Source organism: Meleagris gallopavo, chromosome 10 (genome assembly GCF_905368555.1).
Source record: "Meleagris gallopavo chromosome 10, MGAL_WU_HG_1.1, whole genome shotgun sequence".
NCBI lineage: Eukaryota > Metazoa > Chordata > Aves > Galliformes > Phasianidae > Meleagris > Meleagris gallopavo.
The window spans coordinates 21,199,837-21,218,671 of record NC_139413.1 but is presented as its reverse complement, the minus strand read 5'-3'; the positions used below and the strand labels follow the sequence as shown (position 1 = coordinate 21,218,671).

The following is an 18,835-nucleotide window of genomic DNA, read 5'->3' as shown; positions in this document are numbered from 1 at the left end:
AAGCCGCTGGGGTATGCTGACAGCGCTGCCCCAGGCAGGGAGAAGGCAGAGCTGCCCACCTCAGCAGGGCTGAGCCCAGCTTCTGCAAAGCTTGTTTTCGCCTCGATTTCAAGGCCAACCCGTGAGGTGGGATGCAACAGAAAATGCTGCTTGATTAAGAATGTTTAGGCTGGAGTTGTGCCTGGAGAACAGAGAGAAGTGTGTGTTTGTTCCTCTTCAGCAGTTTCTCCTTTGACCTTTGTTTTTCTCCATCTCTGTGCTATCTTTCCTTCTTCTCTCTCTCTCGAGAGCATGAAAGCAATCGTTTTAAAAAGGAGAGAATGAATCATGTTCGATTTGGGTAGGTTTTTTTCTACAATAAGCTGAAGAAGAGCCTTTGTTGAGTTGCTGCTGGCAGCATTCAGGCTGCTTACAGCAGTGTGGGCACAGATGAGGGCATGTGAGTGTCTGCACAGCTGAGGAAGGACAATCTATGCTCTGTGCAGCTCGCAGCGAGCAGCCTTCCTTCCTTCTGTGGGCACCAGCTCTGCAGGCTGGCTAGTTTATTAATGTGGGAGCCAAGACGTTGGCTGCGCTTCCAACAGGATGTAGAATATTTGCAGAGAGATGCCAGCAGTATCTTTGGGTGTGCACAAGGTCTGGTAGCCGTGTTATCGCAAAGACGCTGAAGATGCTCTTTGAATTCACCAGCTCTTACACCCTGAGCATTTCCACCTCTCAGAGGCTCAGCACCCTTCTGCGTTCCCCCCAAGCCAGGAATTACCCCTGCATCCCTCCAGGATGCTCAGCACCTGACACCAGCTATTTGTTCCATTCGCAAAGCGCGCTTCCAGCCTTTAGCGTTTAAATCCCTGCGCAGCGAACACAGCCGTTCCCAAATCTTTGTAGGACGGCTGTGAGCCGCGCACCGGGGCTCGGGGCTGCCCCTAGCGGGGTGCAGCCTTCCTCTGCTGGGGAAAAGGGGCTGTTCTGCTTCGAGCACCTCCGGCTGCTGAATGGGCGGAGGCTGCAGCCTTCAAGTAGGAAAAAAAGAATAAAAAGGAGGCAGGGGGAGAGGCGGGGAGGTTGCCGGACAGCGGGCGGGGCTGGAGAGGAAGGGGAGGCAGCGAGGATGCGGAGCTGCGGCTGAGCCCCTCCTGCCCAAGAAGGAGAGCATCAGCTCGGCTGGACGGAGGGAAGTGGGGAGATGCAGCCGGTTTCGCTCGGCACCTGCTGAGTTCTCATCCAGCAAAGTTTCCCGAGCTCTGGGAGGAAGGGAGGGAAGGCGGTCATGGGAGAACCTGCTGTCCTCATCCCGACCCCGCCGGGACCCGCTGTGGCTTGGGCGCTGCTGTCTGAAGGCTGAAGGGGACCCTCGGGCTATTTCCAGGTAACCATCCCCTCTCCCACGTTCCCCGTGGCCCCGCAAGGGACTTTCCCGACCACTTTGCCCAGGGAAAAGTCTCGTGCTTCCCCTAAAGGCTTCTCCTGCTTGCGTTCGTGAGTCTGTGTGTGCGCAGAGGGCGGCTGGAGCTATCTGACGGGGATTTCTGTGTGCTGCTCACAGCCGCTCCTTGGCTGCCCCTTTGGAAAGCGGACTCCTCGGGGATCTGTCCTGCTGTGATGGAAAGATGACAGCTCCATCCCCTTTGCTACAGCTAAGAGGGAACCGAGCGTGCTGCTTGCGTGGCTTTAAACGATAGCCATAAAATGCTGCCTGGATATGTCAGAATGTCCTCAGAGCTCTAGGAACTCACAGAGCTATGAATAAAACCCTCTGTTTGGCCCCATGAGGATATAGGGAGGGATGAATATTCCCCTAGAAGGAATCACTCTATCCTCTGGATTTCTGGTTTGGATATGCAGCTTTTTTTTTTTTTCTTCTTTTTTTTTTTTCTCCCCTCATCTTTTTTCCCTTTTCTATTTCACTCTCCCCAGTAGCAATGCTTGCCACCAATGCATTTCAAGCTGAGATGTTGTTTGGAGTAGAACCCCAGATTCTAACTGATAAGGAAGAACTTGTTTCACACAGCCCCCAAAAGAACTTTTCCTAAAGGAAAAGAAGTTCATCATTCTGGACAGGATAACGGAAAGAAAGCTGGTTATTTTGGAACTGGTTGATTTGGCTGAAGTGGAAGAAGGAAGGTAAAAGCTGCCAAATTTCCTCTGGAAAGATAACAGTGAGGGCAAATCCCCGTCAGTGGGTTCCTGTGACTGTAGAGGGGATGGGGGGGAGAGGGGAGACACCCCTCTGCCAGGCAGAGGAACTGAGCTGCCAAGGGCTGTGCTGGTTGCTATCATTGCAGCCTTGATAGCAGCCAGAAACCAGCACGATCCCTTTGGAGTAACTACAGGTGACAGCTGCTGTGTGATGGGTGTTTTTTACCCATCCTGTTAGAGCCCAGATAGCTCACCTGGGAGCAGGGATATTCTCACAGGAGCCAGGAGAAAGCAAGCCCTGTGGATTGAGCCTGTGATATGATTTGAAGTTCGTGGATGCTTAACCAGAAGCTGCCTTGCTGGCGAAAGGGGCAAAAATGGTGCTCTATCTCACAGCCGTGTGCTGAGGTTCCCAAGCAGAATAAAAGGATGCTGCTGGAGAAGCACAGATGTTGTTAGCCTGTCTGATGAAGAAAATGCCTTTCCACTCTCACACATCTTCACTTCTGAAACGTTTTCACCTGTAGACTCTTCCCCAGATGAGGAGGAGCTGCATCCTTCAGCGTGCCCGTCCCTGTCAGCTCCAGGTGATGTCTCACTGAGCAGAAACTTCACTGAAAGTTCACTGCTGCACTTCTATTCAGCTCTAAACGAAAGCCTGAGCAGAGGCAGTGAGACACGGCACTGGAGACAACAGCAGAGAGCTCTGCCTCAGTTGGAGGTATGGGAAAATGTGATACCCTGGGAAACATGCTGGAAATGGCTGGCTGATCCCACTGGCATCTTGGTGGGTAAGGGTTTCTATTTCCTTATTCATTTTTTTTGTTATTGGTGTTTTGTTTGTTTGTCTTTTAAACATAGTGGCTGCAGAGTGTTAATAACACAACAGTGATTTTGGGCTCTTGCATTAGAAACCTGTGTGGTATCAGTTTTCTCTCTGCAGTCTTTATGAATGTGATTTGACAGCAGAAGAGGAAAGAAGCTAAGGAGCCAGGCAGGGAAGTATGAGAGAGCAGACTGTTGTTGTTTGCAATCAGGCTGGGATGAGAATTGCCCTCCTGCCTGTAAAATCAAAGGCACCACCAGCAAACTGCTGGCAATTTGGCTTCTGAAAATTTGGCTTCCCAGCAAAGTTCAGTGAACTCAAAACCAGCTCTCATCATGTCCAATAACCTCTTCCACGGACAAACTGCTGTTGTCAGTGAAGGATATGTGTTCTTGCCTTTGGTCCTCGGAAAGAGTAGATTCGTACACAAGCTTTCCTCTAACTTAACTTTCTCATTTGCCAGGATCCTGCATCCAGGTGATGGTGGTGCTCCTGCAGGAAAATTGCATCAATTTGGCTTTACACTCACTGAAGCAGACAGACTACTTGATCCCTTCTATATCATCTCCTATGATCACACCCAATGCAGTGTGATGCAAGGTAGAAAAAGAAGTCTAGCAGACTAAGCCCCACAAATACTCTAGGGACACAGATTCATTTTTCCACCTCATCATTGACTTTTGTGATTGTAGATGGATTTAGTCTTGCTACACATTTAACCATTAGCTCAGGTTCTCTTAATAGTTGACTCAACCTGTGTATGCTGGGCAATTTGGGATGTTCTGATGCCTTTTATTCTCCACTAGCCAGAATACTGGCCTGAATGCAGGACAACTGAACGATGGAGCAACCAGTCCCACTTCTTGTTGTAACTTGGGACCCTTATCCTCCTCCAGTATATTGCATTCACATTCTGGTGAGGGCTGTTCCTAGCAGTACTGGGGTTTGCTATTTTGGACAGGTGTTGTCTGGGTGATGATGAGTAGTGTGAGGCAGAGCCAAAGCCTTAGCTCTGGGCCATCTTGTGCTTGGATTCAGTTGGGCTTTGTCCACATGGATGGCTAAAGCTATTGGGTCAGGAAGAACACAGATTTGAGAGCAGGTTTGGATTGGTACTCTGTTGTTGGTACCAGCAAACATGGAGAAGAACTGGTGGTGGAAAGTTGCTTTTGGTTTCTTGCTGTAACAGTTGCATGCTCTTTTCTTCCTCTGTAGTGATTTCAAGGGAGCAGAAGACCAGAAATAGCCTTCTCAGCATTGTACGTACCCTTTAAGGACTGAAGTGACCTCCAAGACTCACCTCAACATGTTCAGTGAAAAGAGCAGCGCCTCTTTGACCCAGAAACCCAGCCAGAAAAAGACACGACCTCAGGGCCTCCCCTCCCCTGCCCTCTGCTGTGCGTGTGGACTTTGCATCATGCTGGCAGGGATCAACATCACTCTAGTGGGAGCATTTGCATTTGGGACCTTCCTCCCCGTGAACAACCCTCCCATCATCATCGGACCCATCTTGCTGGTGGTGGCCTTCACATTCTTTGGTGCCTGCTGCATCTGCAGCCGGAGGCCACCTGCTCATGGGGCCAGAAAATCCAAACCAGGTTCCAACATCGGTCTCATCAAACCTGGCAACACTGCCTTTGAAATTGAAACTAGCGAGCACACGGTGCAGGATACCACTGCTGTTCAGCTGAGCCCCACAAATTCCCCCATCTCCTCAAAAAAATCCACACCAGTCCATGAGAATGCGAAGACTTGCAAACTCTTCACCATGGAAGGCAATGGGCCAGTGGCCAAGTACACACCAGGAGGAGAGGCAATACAGCTCAACCTGCCCAGGGACCTGGCCACATCCTAAACCTAGGTAGAGTTTTGTTAGCAGCCAGACAGATGCTGCGATGGGTGGCTTGGAATCTGAGGTGTACCTCAGAGGTGGGGGGAAAGTGCTTGTGACAAGCCAGCAGGCAGACAGGCTTCTTTGAATCAATTGAAGGAAGAGGGATGAAACAGCATGACAATTCCAGATTTTTGCTGATAGGAACATGCCCATTAGTTGGCTTCACAAAGAAAACTGCTAATGATGTCACTGTGAAAGGGTGAACTGGACATTTCCTGGGAAAGACTGGCTTTTGGGAGAAGAGATTGGAAAAGGAGGATGAAATAATTTGTCTAGCAGGAGGCAGCAATGTGACGGCTACATGAGGCTGACAAATGACAGCTCTTTCTCTTCAAAAGTGAAGCAATTCTTGGATATAATAGAAACAGGAATGCAGTAAATTACAGCTTGCTGCCACTCGGTCACAAGAAGATTTCAGCATTTTAGGGCCAGGTTTTGTGACAGTAGGGACATAGTGTATGTGTTTACTATTGAAAAAGCAGTGTGAAACAGTCTCCCTTCCTTTGGAAATTCTTGCCCAATTTTTCCTTCATTTGGGAGACTTTACCATCCGTTATAAGAGACAATCATAGGGATCACAGTTAGAATTAGCATTTTCCTTGTTTTGATCATGCTGGATTGCAGTGGTGCTGCTCAATGCAGGATGTATCTTAGAAGGTCAACATTGCTGAATCCTTGGTAACAAAATCCTGTGGTAAATGGAGATTGGGAGGGCCCTGCAAATGAAATCTTTGGGCAGTGCTTATGCCCTGAGTGCTGGGGGAGGCATCTTCCTTCCCATCATTTTATGGCAGTTGAGCCTGGGACGCATCAGCTTGAGGCAGGGGACAAATTGCTGAGTGGGATTCAGTAGAGCTGTGCAGGAAGATGCTGATGGTATCTTCTTTCCTGAGGAGGCTGCCAGATCTATTGCATGCAGTGGGCAACCAGGTATTGAACTCCTTGCTGCAGGAAACCAGCTGCTGAAGGTGCTTTTGGGCTCGCAGGTCAATGGGATGAGTTTGCAGAAGAGAATTCCTTGAAGAGCCACTCAACACAAAAGTACCTTCAGCTCAGAAAGATTCTGAGCTGTGCACAGGGTGCTGATTATTGCTGCTGCTGTGTTCTTCCCAGGTAAGAAGTGCTGTGCTAATGGACCTCATTTTTCTCATGAAAACTCACTTATTTGGTGAGATGTGGGACCAATGACGAAGGAGACTCTGGGAGGCAGCAGCAGGAGGATGGATCTTGAGTGTATCTTTTCCAAAGTGCTCCCCAGCCTCCAACACATCATTGCTTAGAGCTTCTTGAGCTGGAAGTGATGCCTGTATTAAGCAGCCTTGAATGGATTCCTTCTTCTGTCAAATTCTATCATCTATGATCCTGCAGCATGGAGTTGCACAACTTAATGAGAGGCTGTGCAGATCCTTGTCCTTGTTTTATTTTCAGCCTACACCCTACATCTCCCCCTTGAATCCCCAAGCTCCTGGATTAGAAGGGCCAGCAAACAGCTTATGCCTCCCCACTGCACTCGGATTTTCTGGGATCTTTATCTCATTTCTTTCAGCCATTTGTTTCCTATGGTACTTCACATCTCTTGCTGTTAGAGGGAGGCAATGCTTCCCAGCTTGGCCAGCAACTCATTCAGCCCAGAATCAGTGCTTTGCTAGGCTGAACCTGAGGCCAGCACAAAGGTATATGAGGAGCTGAAGGGAAGATGCTACTGAAAGCTGTGATGTGCCCAAGGTTCTCCTGGGCCACCAGCAGATCTCTGCAAAGCAGACAGCGAGGGCTATATGACTGGTGTATTGGGATAAGTGATGGCAAATGGTGTCACAGAGGAGTTGTGTAAAATCCATGCATGGGTCCTGGTTGCTCTGGGGAGCCATCGTGGAGCTGATAGCTGAATTTCATTCTTCTATGAGAGGGAAGCGAGAACTCTGGCTTGAATGCTCCAACAGTTTGCTGCCTTTGTCAGTTTCTTCTACATCATGGAATTACACTCATGATTTTTAGCCTACTGGCTAGGAGGAGCAAAAGCAGAAGGATTCATGCCTGGGAAGATGTAGGCTGAAATCTCTGCTTTGGCCTCCAGGTGCCAGGCAAATCATTTAATTGCTGTGTGTGCAGCTGCCTGCCTGTGCAGGAGGGAAACCAGCTGCTCCCAGCTCTGTAGAGCTGCTGTAATGATGAGCAACATTGGGAAGCAGGAGGGTTGGTATCAGCACACCTGAATCTGGAGACTGCTTGAAGGTGGATGGGTCTGCCTGGTCTGATCTCTGCATGATCTCCTATAGAGCTTGTTTTCACAGGTGATCTCTGTTTCCAGCACTGACTTCTGTTTGGGTTGTGGGAAATATAGCACTGAACTAAAGGCTCCAGTGGTTTTCACCTGCTGGTAATTGCTATAGGAAATAAGCAGAATAACTTGTTGATCCAGGTTTGACTCCCAGGTTGCTGGCTCACCAGCATTTTAGAATGGCACACAGCTCTGAAGGTCCTTCAAAAGCATTGCCCACATGAATACAGTTACTGTAGGGCTTCTCTTTGGGTACTTGAAGGCAAAAAAGTAGTAAAATCAAGTGGTAACCATGCAAATTCCTCTTCTACTTATTGAAGGCTTGAAAACTGAGTCTGGAGTATGTGTACTGGAACTGCTCCTTATTGTGGTTGCACCATGAAATGCTATCAGTGATGGGTAGAACAATGGCAGATCCCACACAGGAACACCTGCTGCTTTCCAAAGCATGGAAGCTCTGCTTTTTCCTTTTGATACCTTTTTGGGATTTCTATGTCTGTCTGTAACTGTGATTGCCTGTACTAACGTCATTGTGAATTTGTGCCTTCTTCTAGTGTAGCAGGAGTCAGGGGGGCTTTCTTGTGCTCCAAGTCAGTTTCTATTGTGAGAGTCTTTTTTAAAAAGGAGAATACTATTTATATATGTGCAATGTGGATTTTGGAAAAGACAGACTCATTAAAATAATTGCGCTCATTAAGCATTTGGCTTGCCTGCTTTTCCAGTCTGTTGGTACCTTATGGGTGTGCCCTAAGGTAGCCTCTTTGCTTTTATTGTGCACCATGCTTGATTCTCCAGCCTGGGCAACTTCAAGAGAAGGGCATCCTTAGGAGTTCATGTTACCTCTGTTCTGAATTCAGCTTCTCTGGCAATAGGATAGAATCATTAAGGTTGGAAAAGAGCTCTAAGATCACCCAGTCCAACCCCAGCCCATCCCCACCGTGCCCACTGACCACGTCTTTCAGTGTCACATCCTCACAGTTCTTGAACAGCTCCAGGAATCCTTTCCAGGCCTGATTATAAGTGTTTAAACTGTGGTATGGGGAAGGGTTAGAAAGTGTGTGTGTAGGATGGGTGCTGTCAGCTTTCTCCTTCTGGGCTTAACCCCACACAGTTTCCTGGAGATGAGGCAATGAGGGACAGCATGTGGGAATAAAGAGGATTTGAGAGTTTTCCAAATTCTCCCTGTGAAAGGACTTCTCTCCCGTGTGCAGCCAAGTGATTTGACACGAGAAGAAATCTCTCTGCTCCAGGCAGGCTGGCTGGTTAAAGACCTGGGAAATGAGCTGGCTAAGAAAGCTCCACTGACAATGTGTGCAAAATGCAAACCTGCTCCTTTCAGAAGGGATTTCTTTTGACCTTTAGAAAGAACTTCCTAGAAGGGCTTTTCTTTTCTTAAAGCAGCACCAGGGAGAAAAGCATAGAGGAGGGTTTGCTGATCATCTGCTGATTCTCTCCAGGACCTGCAGCATTTTTGCCACCTCCCTATTGCTAACCCCAACCCTGAGCTTCTCTCTCTACCTGGAAGTATAACTAGAACCATTACATGGACTACAACTAAGCTTTTCTAGTTCCGAGCCCAAATTTATTTGTATTTTATTTTATTTTTTTTATCCTTGTGCCAGCAATGTCTTTTGTCCAGGATACAAGAAAATGTCTGTCTCTGAAACATTTTAGATCTGTTGCAGATTTCCTGGAGCCTCTCTGTGATGGGGCTGAGCTGGCTGACCCCCTCCATCCTTCTCTCCTGTGGGATGTCTGCTGTTCCCTGAAGCCCTCACCTCCCTCTATGGCCCATTGCTCCGTAAATGCTCATGAACTGCCATTCTTTTGCAGAACTCACAGCGAAATTACAACCCTTCTGGGGATAGAAATGGGGCTATTTTTTTCCCCTAGGCAAATCCTAGAAGAAAAAAAAAAAAAAACCATGAAAATGCAGAAATATCCATGAAAATGTGAAGTTTATATTTGCAAAGTCCCTCTCAAAAGAAATATATAACTGAGCTTTTATGTCATTAGTCTTCAGTGCATCCATAGCAAACGTGCTCAGCACAGGGGCTGAAAGGCTGCTTTTCTCCAACTGCCAGATGTTGTCAGTGTGCATCAGAGTGACCCTCAAACGTGGAACGTGGGTGACAGTACAGCTTATGGCACATTGTGCCCCTCCAGGGAGATCTCTCCTGCTGAAATCCTTGCCTGGATTTCTGGTATTCACTTGCTGTGCCAGAGAACACAGCTATGTGTGTGCAGCTCCCTGACCTGATGGATATTTGATGGAGACTGTCTCTGAGACTGTGTAAGAACAGAGATGGGTTCTCCCTGAAGGAGCAGTGAGCTCGCTGAATGACCCTGCTCTCTTTGTTTTCCTGAGAAATGATGATTTCTGTGGCATAACACTGAATTTGGCTCTGGGCATGGCCCCGGGCCACACATACTTTCATGCAGACTCATTAAAACCATGTCTTTGATTCTTAAACTCACATTTGTTCTAGAGTGGAGCTGTCTGCTGGGAGAATTAATTCCTTCGACTCCAGTCATCTCCCTGGAAGTGCTGCTGTTGTCTTCGATTTCATGGCTCGGATGATTACTCTTTTCCAACACCCAAGAATAACAAGATTAGGGAATTCGTGGCAATGAAGGCACAGAAGGGGGATTGAAGGAAAAAAAAAAAAAAAAAGAAAAAGAAAAAGATAAATTGAATTTTCCTTTGAAGAGAAAAGGAAAGGGGTATTTCAGGGAATTACATTACTGATGTGATTTGGTTGTGTTGCAACTGAGTGACAGCTGACTTCTGCTCTTCAGGTGTGGGCAGGGCTCTTCTGGGGGAGAAGATGTGCTCACACTGCTGGATTGAAACACTGCCATCAGAAAGGTGAGTGCAGCCCTCGAGAACAGGCTGCCCAGGGAGGTGGGGGGGTCACCATCCCTGGAAGCATTCAAGAACTGTGGGGATGTGGTCAGCAGCCATGGTGGTGATGGGTTGACTGTTGGACTGGATGGTCTTAGTGGTCTTTCCTAAAGCTAATGATTCTATGAAAACTAATTCAAAAGCGTTGGGCCGTGTCTGAATGTGAAGGCGCTGGGGACAGAAGCATCTAGGGGTTGAAATTCCACCATCCATGGGGGGCTGGGCATCCCCTGATGCTATGCAAGGGAGAGAGAGTCAGGAAAGTGGTGAAAATGGGGCTCTTTTGGATGATCCATGCAAACCTGTGGAGGGAGATGGGACAAAGAGAGCTGTTCTTTGGTGCCAGTCTACAGGAATGCACTGAAATTGTGGATTCTGAGATTTTTGCCCAGCTGGAATGGGGATGTTCAGGAATGCAGGTGGGTACTGTCGCATCCCAAAAGAGGCATGAGCTGCTGTGTGGGATGGGGTGGAAAAGGCCTCCTTAGGGGGTCACATGCTAAAGGAAGGGTTCTTCTCTCATGACACCAGCAGCACTTCAGCAGGGTAACGCTCACACCACCATTAGGCTTAATGCTTCTGTTATTTGTGCTGTCAATTCTCTTAATGGTGCTCCAGCAGCGTGGAGTGAGTCATGACAGTAATTATTAACCAAGCTACGACACTGAAAAGACACCCAAAGTTTAACACTGCACCAGCCCTGCTTGATACGGATGGAGAGTGTTCATTAATGAGTAGGTGCTGGGGGGGAGAAAAGGAAAAAGGCCATGCGATGTGAGATGTTTTGCCTTATTATTCTCACAGCAAAATGCATAGCAGCAGGTGGAGCCAAGGTCTTGCCTCTTGCTTCCATTGTCCCCATGGTTCTAGGGACGCTTGGGATGCAGGGTTTTGCCTCATCAGCAATGTGATGGGATCATGGTTCAACCCTACACACCCAGCAGTGACTGACTGGGAGAAACCCCATCTGCACATCAGCTGGACACATGTGTCTCTGCTTGTCTGTTGTGTGCAATCTTACACCCTTAAACAAAGCCATGCAAAACCATCTCATGGCCTTCAATCATTTTCCAATTAATTCCCCTGGCTCCAGACCTTGTTTAAAGCTTAAGGGCTTAAATTTATTTTTGCAAATGCTATTTGCTACTCCAGAAGGTGGAAATTAGGAGGTTGTAGTGAGGGAAAGAGCAGTCTTGTGTGCTTACTCTGGCTAGCGTACCATGCAGGATGAAGTAGATCTGAAATGCCTGTATAGCTCTATGTCCCAGGGAGCAAAGATATAATTTACTGTCTGCTCTGCCCTGAGCTTTGACTCCACTCTGGTTCTGCCCCTGCTGTACTTTTCCAATGTACTCCAACTGGACCCGATGAAAAGTTCTAGACAAACTCTGAAATGGGTTTTGTGTTTTACTTGAAGTTTATTAGAGAATCAGACGATGGCTCAGGCTGGAAGGAACCTTAAACATCCTTGAGATTCAACCTCCTGCTGTGGGCTGTGTGCCCCCACCAAGTCAGGCTGCACAGAGCCCCATTCAACCTGGTTCTGGGCACCTCTATAGAGATGCAGAGTTGGACCTGCAGTGATAACTGTGCTCCTCAATGGAAATAGCTCTGCGCAGGCTCCTTGCATTATGCCTCCAGCTTCTCCAAAATTGAAGTTCCACAGCAGGAAAAATAATCATTTAAAAAAAAAAAAAAAAATCTCTCTATATTCTTGGCTTTAATTCACTCCCTACAACGAGAGCTACTTTGGCTGAGGAGGGTGAGTGGCTTTCAGATGTGCTATTTATCAACTCCCTGAATGTAATCAGAGCCAGTGTGATCTGATTAGATGGCAGCAGGGCAGGACAGTGCCATACATCCTGCATGCAGCTCTTGGGAGGAGGAAGGGATGCAGTGCTGTGTAATCCTCCCATCCAGGTCATAATGTCATCCTCCCTTTGGTTTCTGTGAACAAGGTGAAAGTGCTTGATGAAGCTTTTCAGTGTCTACCAAAGACTGAGCCTTTAGCTGTTGCCTGCCAGCTGTGCTGAGGCTCAGGGGACGTTATTGCTCCACAATGCCCTGAAAGGAGGTGATGGTGATGTGAGGATCTGCCTCTTCTCCCAGGTAACAGAGATAGGATGAGAGGTAATGGCTTTAACTTGCTCCAGAGGAGGTTCAGGTTGGATATTAGGAACAACAACTTCTCAGAAAGAGCAGTGATGCAGTGGCACAGCTGCCCAGGGAGGTGGTGGGGTCACCATCCCAGGAGGTGCTCAAGAACCATGGAGATGGGGCACTGAGGGATGTGGGCATGGTGGGGTGGGACTGGATGATCTTGGGGGGGTCTTTTCCAACCTTAATGATTCTGTGATTCTATGTGCTGAAAGAAGGCACAGCAGAAGGGTTGTGTCAGGGCTGGGAATTAGAAGAGAAGCATGGAAATAAGGTGGCTGAGGAGCTTCATGCTGCTCTCTCCATTACTTATAATTTTGTTTGTTTGTTTCCTTTTTCTCTCTCAGCCAAATCAGCCAGTCTAATAAAAGAGATTGCCTCTCCCTATAAACCTTCCCTCTGGAGACTTCACCACGCTGAGGTTGCTATAACAACACACGAGCTCTCCACTTAGGTGGAAGGGATGAGGTGCTGGGAGGACTGGGAGAACATAGCAGAGCTGCCAGGATGTGAGCACCATGCATGCAGGGTGGAAGCACGCCTTGTTCACAGTGCATTACTATGAGTGTGGTTTGGCATTGCTGTGCTTCACCTCCCCTGAGGTGCTGGGGTCTCCTTCAAGGGGTTAAATTCCCATCCTGTTCCCATCAGAGAGGAAATGGGTGCCACCTTCTTTCTGGCTGCAGCTTGGAAAGGTCCTACCCTACTCCTTAAAGCAGAGCATGAGAACTGGAAAGAGCCAAGGAGGGCCCAGGAGAGGGAAAGGAAGGAAGAACTGCTTGTAGACACAAGTAGGGGATGTCTGTGCTGGGAAATGGTTTAGTGGGCATGTTGGGGATGGGTTGGGATTGGACTGGATGACCTTAGAAATCTTTTACAATCATAATATTTCTATGAAATAGCAACTCATGGGCAGGCAAAAAAAAAAAAAAAAAAAAAAAAAAGGCAGAAGAGCTCATCTGGGGTAGCTACAGCCACCTACAGACAGGGCATTCATCTCCACCCTTTATGTTCTGTTCAGATGATTGCAAATGCCACAGCAAAGCTCTGCTAACTCTGTCAGCTGAGGGTTTATTGGAACCAAATCTTCATTTTTCCCTCCCAAGTTATGGATTAGAGGCTCTGAATTGTTAAACAGCAGAGGATTGCCAAGAATAGGGAGTCTGTTAAGCAGTCTAAGAGCTGGGCATTAGAGAAAGTTAAATTATTATTCATGGATCCACTGCAGAGCTGAATATTTATGGTTCAATATCGTTTTCCAGAGTCTCATCATTTCTTATGTCAACTATACTTTATAGAAATGTCCACGGGGAAAGAATTGACTTTTGTCTCAGGCCCAAACTAAACAAGCTCAGGCAGCGATTATTTGGGTTTTGAAATGGTTGGATAATTTAATCTCAACATCTATTGATCCCCTTCTACACTGGAATCCTATAACTAAACATCTGCAAGGCAATTAACAGCCTCGAGTACAAATTCATTACAGATTTATCAATAGGCACTGAGTTTTAGTCTGAGAGAAAATTGTCTTTTAGTCAGCTTACTTTGAGATATGTGTATATATATGAAGAAAAGCAGTTACGTGAAGCTGAAGGTAGGTTGGAGGGCAACCTGCATCAATCCACATGGTGCCTGATATGGAGCAGAGGAGGGAAAATGGGAAGATTTTTCAACAAAACAGCCACCGTTTCCCCTAAAAAATGTATGTTTTTAAATTGGGGAGAAAAAAAAAAAAAAGTTAAAAATTCAAAAGTTTCAACCAAACCCCAGTGGTGATGGCAACATTGGCACTGGTTTGTGGCTGTGCTCCCGGCTGCTGGCAGCTGCTGCCCGCAGTTAGCAAAGTGATTCCCACACTGGGTAATTAATTGGCACAATCTGTTAATGAGGTTTACAGTGTACTTTGTGGGCCATCTGGACAAAAGATGATTTGCAAGGATGACTGCAATGTGTCCCTGCCTTTTATCCTCGGTAATGATTAAATATGGACTAATTACCAGGGGGACAAACCAGTTACAAAGAGCAGGGGCTCACAGCAATGGCTCTGTATCAATGGGCAAGAAAACCTGTGTCTGTAAGACATAGATCCTATGGTGAGCTTGGCCATGGCACTGCCCAAGGCAAAGCCTGAGAAGCACTGGGGATGCTGTGATGCTACAGGATCACACAACAGGTGCTTTCCAGAGAGGTGGTGGAAGCCCCATCCCTGGAGACACTCAAGGTCAGTCTGGATGGGGCTCAGAGCACCTCATGGAGATGTAGATGTCCGTGTTCATTGCAGGGGAGTTGGACCAGATGGCCTTTAAGGGTCCCTTCTAAATCCTATGATTCTGTGATTCTATGCTTTGCCTTTGCCAGTAGCTCTACAGGATCATCCCCAGCCAAAATTTGACTCACTCCTTGCCAACGTGTCTGTACATACAAGACAGAAAATTTTTAGGTTTTTTAAGCACTGCAATTCATCACCCCTTAATACAATAATCACCAGGTGTCGGGGGATTATTTTAGTGGTAACAAGGATTATTCCACTATAGAGGATGAGAAAAAAGAGAAAGACAGCACCATGCCCCCCACCCTTCTCTCAGACCCAAAATAACGTGGTATTTGTGTCATCACCATTTGTCAGAGCTCATTTGCCTTGCAAGGAAATAAAAAGTGCTCAGTTCCAATTGATGCAGCAGGGGATACATGAGTGCCTGGAATGGAATCAGCTCAGTCAATCATGCGCAATGTAAACCCTCTGTGAAAACACCCCGGATCCACTTTGCAAAATGACTCCAATAAATGACAAAACAATATGCATGCACTCATAAGGAAGGAAGAGATTAAACAAAGACCTGGAGCTTATAACCATCTCTGCTCTAGGGTAGCAATAATATACAGCAATAGAAGCCTGACTGATGTATGTTTTAGCAGCTTTTGCACTCAATGTTTCAAATGCATTTGTACCCCAAATGGTTCCCAGTGCATAAATCTGCATGCATGCGCCATCAGAGAACTGACTGCAGAGTGATGGCCCCCAATCAGCATGTATTTATTTCCTCTAACAACATGGCTTTTTCCACTGCATCTGAGCTGAGCAATCTCAGTTCCTCTAGTAAGCACTCTGGTTATGTACTCTTGTGTAAAAGTTTTTATTGTTATTTTTTCAACGTCAGAATGTTTGGCTGCTGGGAAAAAGACAGAGCAGCCCCTCAGCAGATGGAGTCAGGGCAGAGTTATACAATCATAGAGTTGTTTGGGTTGGAAGGGACCTTTAATGACCATCTGGTCCAACTCCCCTGCAGCACACAAGGACACCTACAGCTTGATCAAGGTAAATAGAGGTGACTGCACACCTCTGGCTCTAGCATTGCCTTCCCTTGTTCACTGGGTACAGGCCTCCAGTAGAGAGTTTGTGCATGTGACCAATGCTCTGCAAACACAAGCTCTACATTTGTACACACTGCAGCTCTAATGCTTATTTTACCCTCTCGATTCCCTCCAGGCTTCCTGTTAAAGCAATAGGATTGCTTAATAAGGAGAGCTCACTGCTGCCTCCTCCCACTGTTCTGGGATTGAATGCTGTTTTATTTATAGGCAGGACACAAAGCTGAAGGCCCGGGATGAGGAGCTGCCAGAGCTAGAGATGGAAATAATATCTGTGATTGACCTAAATGTTCAAGGCAACCGCTGACAGCCCAAACATAGCACAGGAGCAGAGCTTTGATGGGTAAATGGAAAGAAATTTATACCCAAGGCTGCAGGAGGAAACCTTGGGGAACAAAACAGCCCTCAGCCTTTCAGCAGCAATCACTGGCGGTGCTCAGCCAGACTGCATCTCACTGCTCTGCCAACCTCTCTGAACTGCAGACAGCCTCCAGAATAAAGCTCTGGTTGAGGTGGAGGTTCAAGTTGGGTATTAGGAAACGTTTCTGAAAGAGCAGTGATGCGCTGGCACAGCTGCCCAGGGAGGTAGTAGAGATACTCAAGAATCATGGGGATGTGGCACTGAGGGACGTGGTCAGTGGGTGGGTTGGGGTGGTGTTGGACTGGGTGATCTTAGAGGTCTTTTCCAACCTTAATGATATTACAATTCTATGATGCCATAAAAGCTATTTTCACAGCTTGGATTTGCCTGGTTTTGACACCTATGGGACCACAGCCTTTCCTGCAAGCAGGAAAATTCTCCTCCTCAGCACCCTGCTACAAACCAGTGGGTTAACAATACAGCACAGAGTCTTTATTGAGTCTCCTCTATGGGCATCCAGCAGTGGTTCCTGTCTCTCACTTAATCTGCCTGACATCTCACAGGCTTGGACTGCTGGAGTCTGTGCTCCAGCCACGATTATTGCACACAATTTCCCCCCTCAACTGCTCTGGCAGGTAATAGAATTATCCTCCTTCCCCGTCTTGTCAGCCAGCCTTAATTCAGTGATAAATCTTTGTTCCATGCAAAGAGATGGGCAGGAAGGGAGGGAAGGAGCCGAATAGCCACAAACAGGGAGCTAACGAATGCTAATGAATTTACAGGGATTACACCAATCCTTCAGCTGAAGCTGCAGAGCCCACACAGTGACACAGACCCATGCCATCCGTCTGCATCTGGCTGCAGTAAATCATTCACAAGACAGCCAGTCTGCCCTTTGGTGCGATTAATTTGGCAACAGCAGCAAGAAACCGAGGTAAACATTCCACTTGGCTGTTGGTGGAGGAATGGGCAGTGACCTCAATCCAGTTGGAAACTCATCTGGCACCATGGGAGATCCTGCGAGTTCCCCAGATCCAGCCAATACACACATTGTATATATATATGTGTGTACATATAGTTATATAAATGTTATATAGATCTTAGTATTTTTTCTAATTATATATTCATGTTTGTATAAGTGTATATACGTGTACATATCATAGATGTGTTTTTTCCAAGGTGATGTGGTAAAAAAGGGCTTTAGCCTGCCTCTTGCAGAAGTTTGGCAGCAGAGGGAGCTCGCTGCCCTTCTATGAACGATTTCTCAACCATCTTGCATGTCCTGAGGTTGTGGGTCCTCTGCACCGCTACGAGTGGATGGAGAGCTGTGAGCTCGTCCGTCGCTGGCCAAAACCTGCTGGATCTTCTCAGTTTGGGTAGATCCCAGCCATTCCCACGTGGCTATTTGTTGTGATGTGGTAGTGCTGCTTACAAACACACTGGGCAAGAGTCCCAGCCCCAGAGCATCCTTTAGTGCTGGACCCCGGGGTGTGGCTGCTAAAATATCACCCAGGCACTGGGATTTGGAGAGATCTGTTTTCCACTGAGATGTTTGCAAAGGGCAGAAATAATCAAAAAAATGTGTCTGGTAATAAAAAATACCTTGAGTTTGAAGGGCAAAATACTCAGTTGTTTTGTCTTTCAGAATTTTGAAAGGTTTTTAAAATACAAGAAGCACAAGAAAGAAGTTTTCTTCTCTCTTCCTTTCTTCTCTTTTCTTTCCTTGCTTTGCTTTTCTTTGCTTTTCTTCTCTATTTTCTTTTCTTCTCTTTTCTTCTCCTCTCTTCCTCTGTTTTCTTCTCTTTTTATTTTTTCTTCATTTTTTTATTTGCTTTGCTTTGCTTTTCTTCTCTACTATTATATTCTCTTCTCATTTTTTCTTCTTTTTTTTCTTTTTCTCTTTGCTTTGCTTTGTTTTTCTTCTCTACTTTCTCTTTTGTTTCCTCTCCTCTCTCCTCTCCTCTCCTCTCCTCTCCTCTCCTCTCCTCTCCTCTCCTCTCCTCTCCTCTCCTCTCCTCTCCTCTCCTCTCCTCTCTCTCCTCTCCTCTCCTCTCCTCTCCTCTCCTCTCCTCTCCTCTCCTCTCCTCTCTTCTCCTCTCCTCTCCTCTCCTCTCCTCTCCTCTCCTCTTGTCTTGCCTTCCTTCCTCCCTCCCTCCTTCCTTCCTCCCTTTTTCTCTTCCTTCTCTCTCTAACTCTCCCTCCTGCAGCATTCAGGTAGGAGCTCTGCACATCTGCACCCCTCAGTGCTCAGCCACAACTCCCGAGCAGTCCCTGATTGACACGGTAGATGGCACTCCAGATATGATATTCTGGGCCTAAAGCCACACTTCTGAAGTTAAACTAAAATCAAAAACCTGGAAAAGTTCCGGAAAGCTTTAAGCCTCTTAATTTAAATACAGATGCTGAATGTCTGGGAGAAATTTCTGACACTTGAAGCCGCTTTTCCCACCTTGTTCAATAAGAAAGGTCCCTTCCCTGAGTTATCAGCACAGTCGGAGTGTGGGATCCCAGTAGCAGGAGGTAGCTGAACGCAGTGAGATTTGGGAAAAAGGCAGGGGAGAAAAGGGCACGGCTGGTTTCATTATCAGTAATAAAAACTAATCCTTCTCTCAAAAAACTCCTCACCCAGAAAGGACCCGGTGTAAAGCTCGGTGGAGAAATGGCATTGGATGTGGGTGCTTTCTGTGTCAGGCGTGAGAAGAGCACCACATCCCTGACCCATTTTCACTTCAGCTGCGTGCAGGAGTCCTCTGCACATCTATCTCAGCACTACATGGACACAGAGGATGCTGGGCAGTTGCAGTGGCACCGTTACAGAAATGCAATAGGAAGCACAGATTGTAATGAAAATAAGCAAATTCTGGCTAATTTATTTCAAGTCCTGCTGAGCATTTGGATGGGTCATA

At 47.0% G+C, this 18,835-nt stretch overlaps 1 protein-coding gene across 18 annotated transcripts; it reads left to right on the top strand.

The window, feature by feature from the left end:
• Positions 1–1,002: 1,002 nt before the first annotated feature.
• Positions 1,003–17,929, top strand: TMEM275 (transmembrane protein 275). 18 transcript variants are annotated; one of them, XR_014885203.1, is made up of 5 exons: positions 1,003–2,930; positions 3,429–3,565; positions 4,181–4,826; positions 9,937–10,006; positions 12,001–17,929. XR_014885203.1 is itself a non-coding variant. In XM_085231554.1 (4 exons), the coding sequence occupies exon 3, from the start codon at positions 4,272–4,274 to the stop codon at positions 4,818–4,820; it is 549 nt and encodes a 182-aa protein (XP_085087680.1). In that variant the 5' UTR covers positions 1,003–2,930; positions 3,429–3,565; positions 4,181–4,271; the 3' UTR covers positions 4,821–4,826; positions 9,937–11,720. The 18 variants fall into 18 exon arrangements, 2 of the variants coding, with proteins under 2 accessions (XP_085087680.1, XP_085087679.1); XR_014885204.1 differs by having other exon boundaries at positions 16,712–17,908; XR_014885202.1 differs by lacking the exon at positions 12,001–17,929 and adding an exon at positions 10,389–11,720.
• The last annotated feature ends 906 nt before the right edge of the window (positions 17,930–18,835 follow it).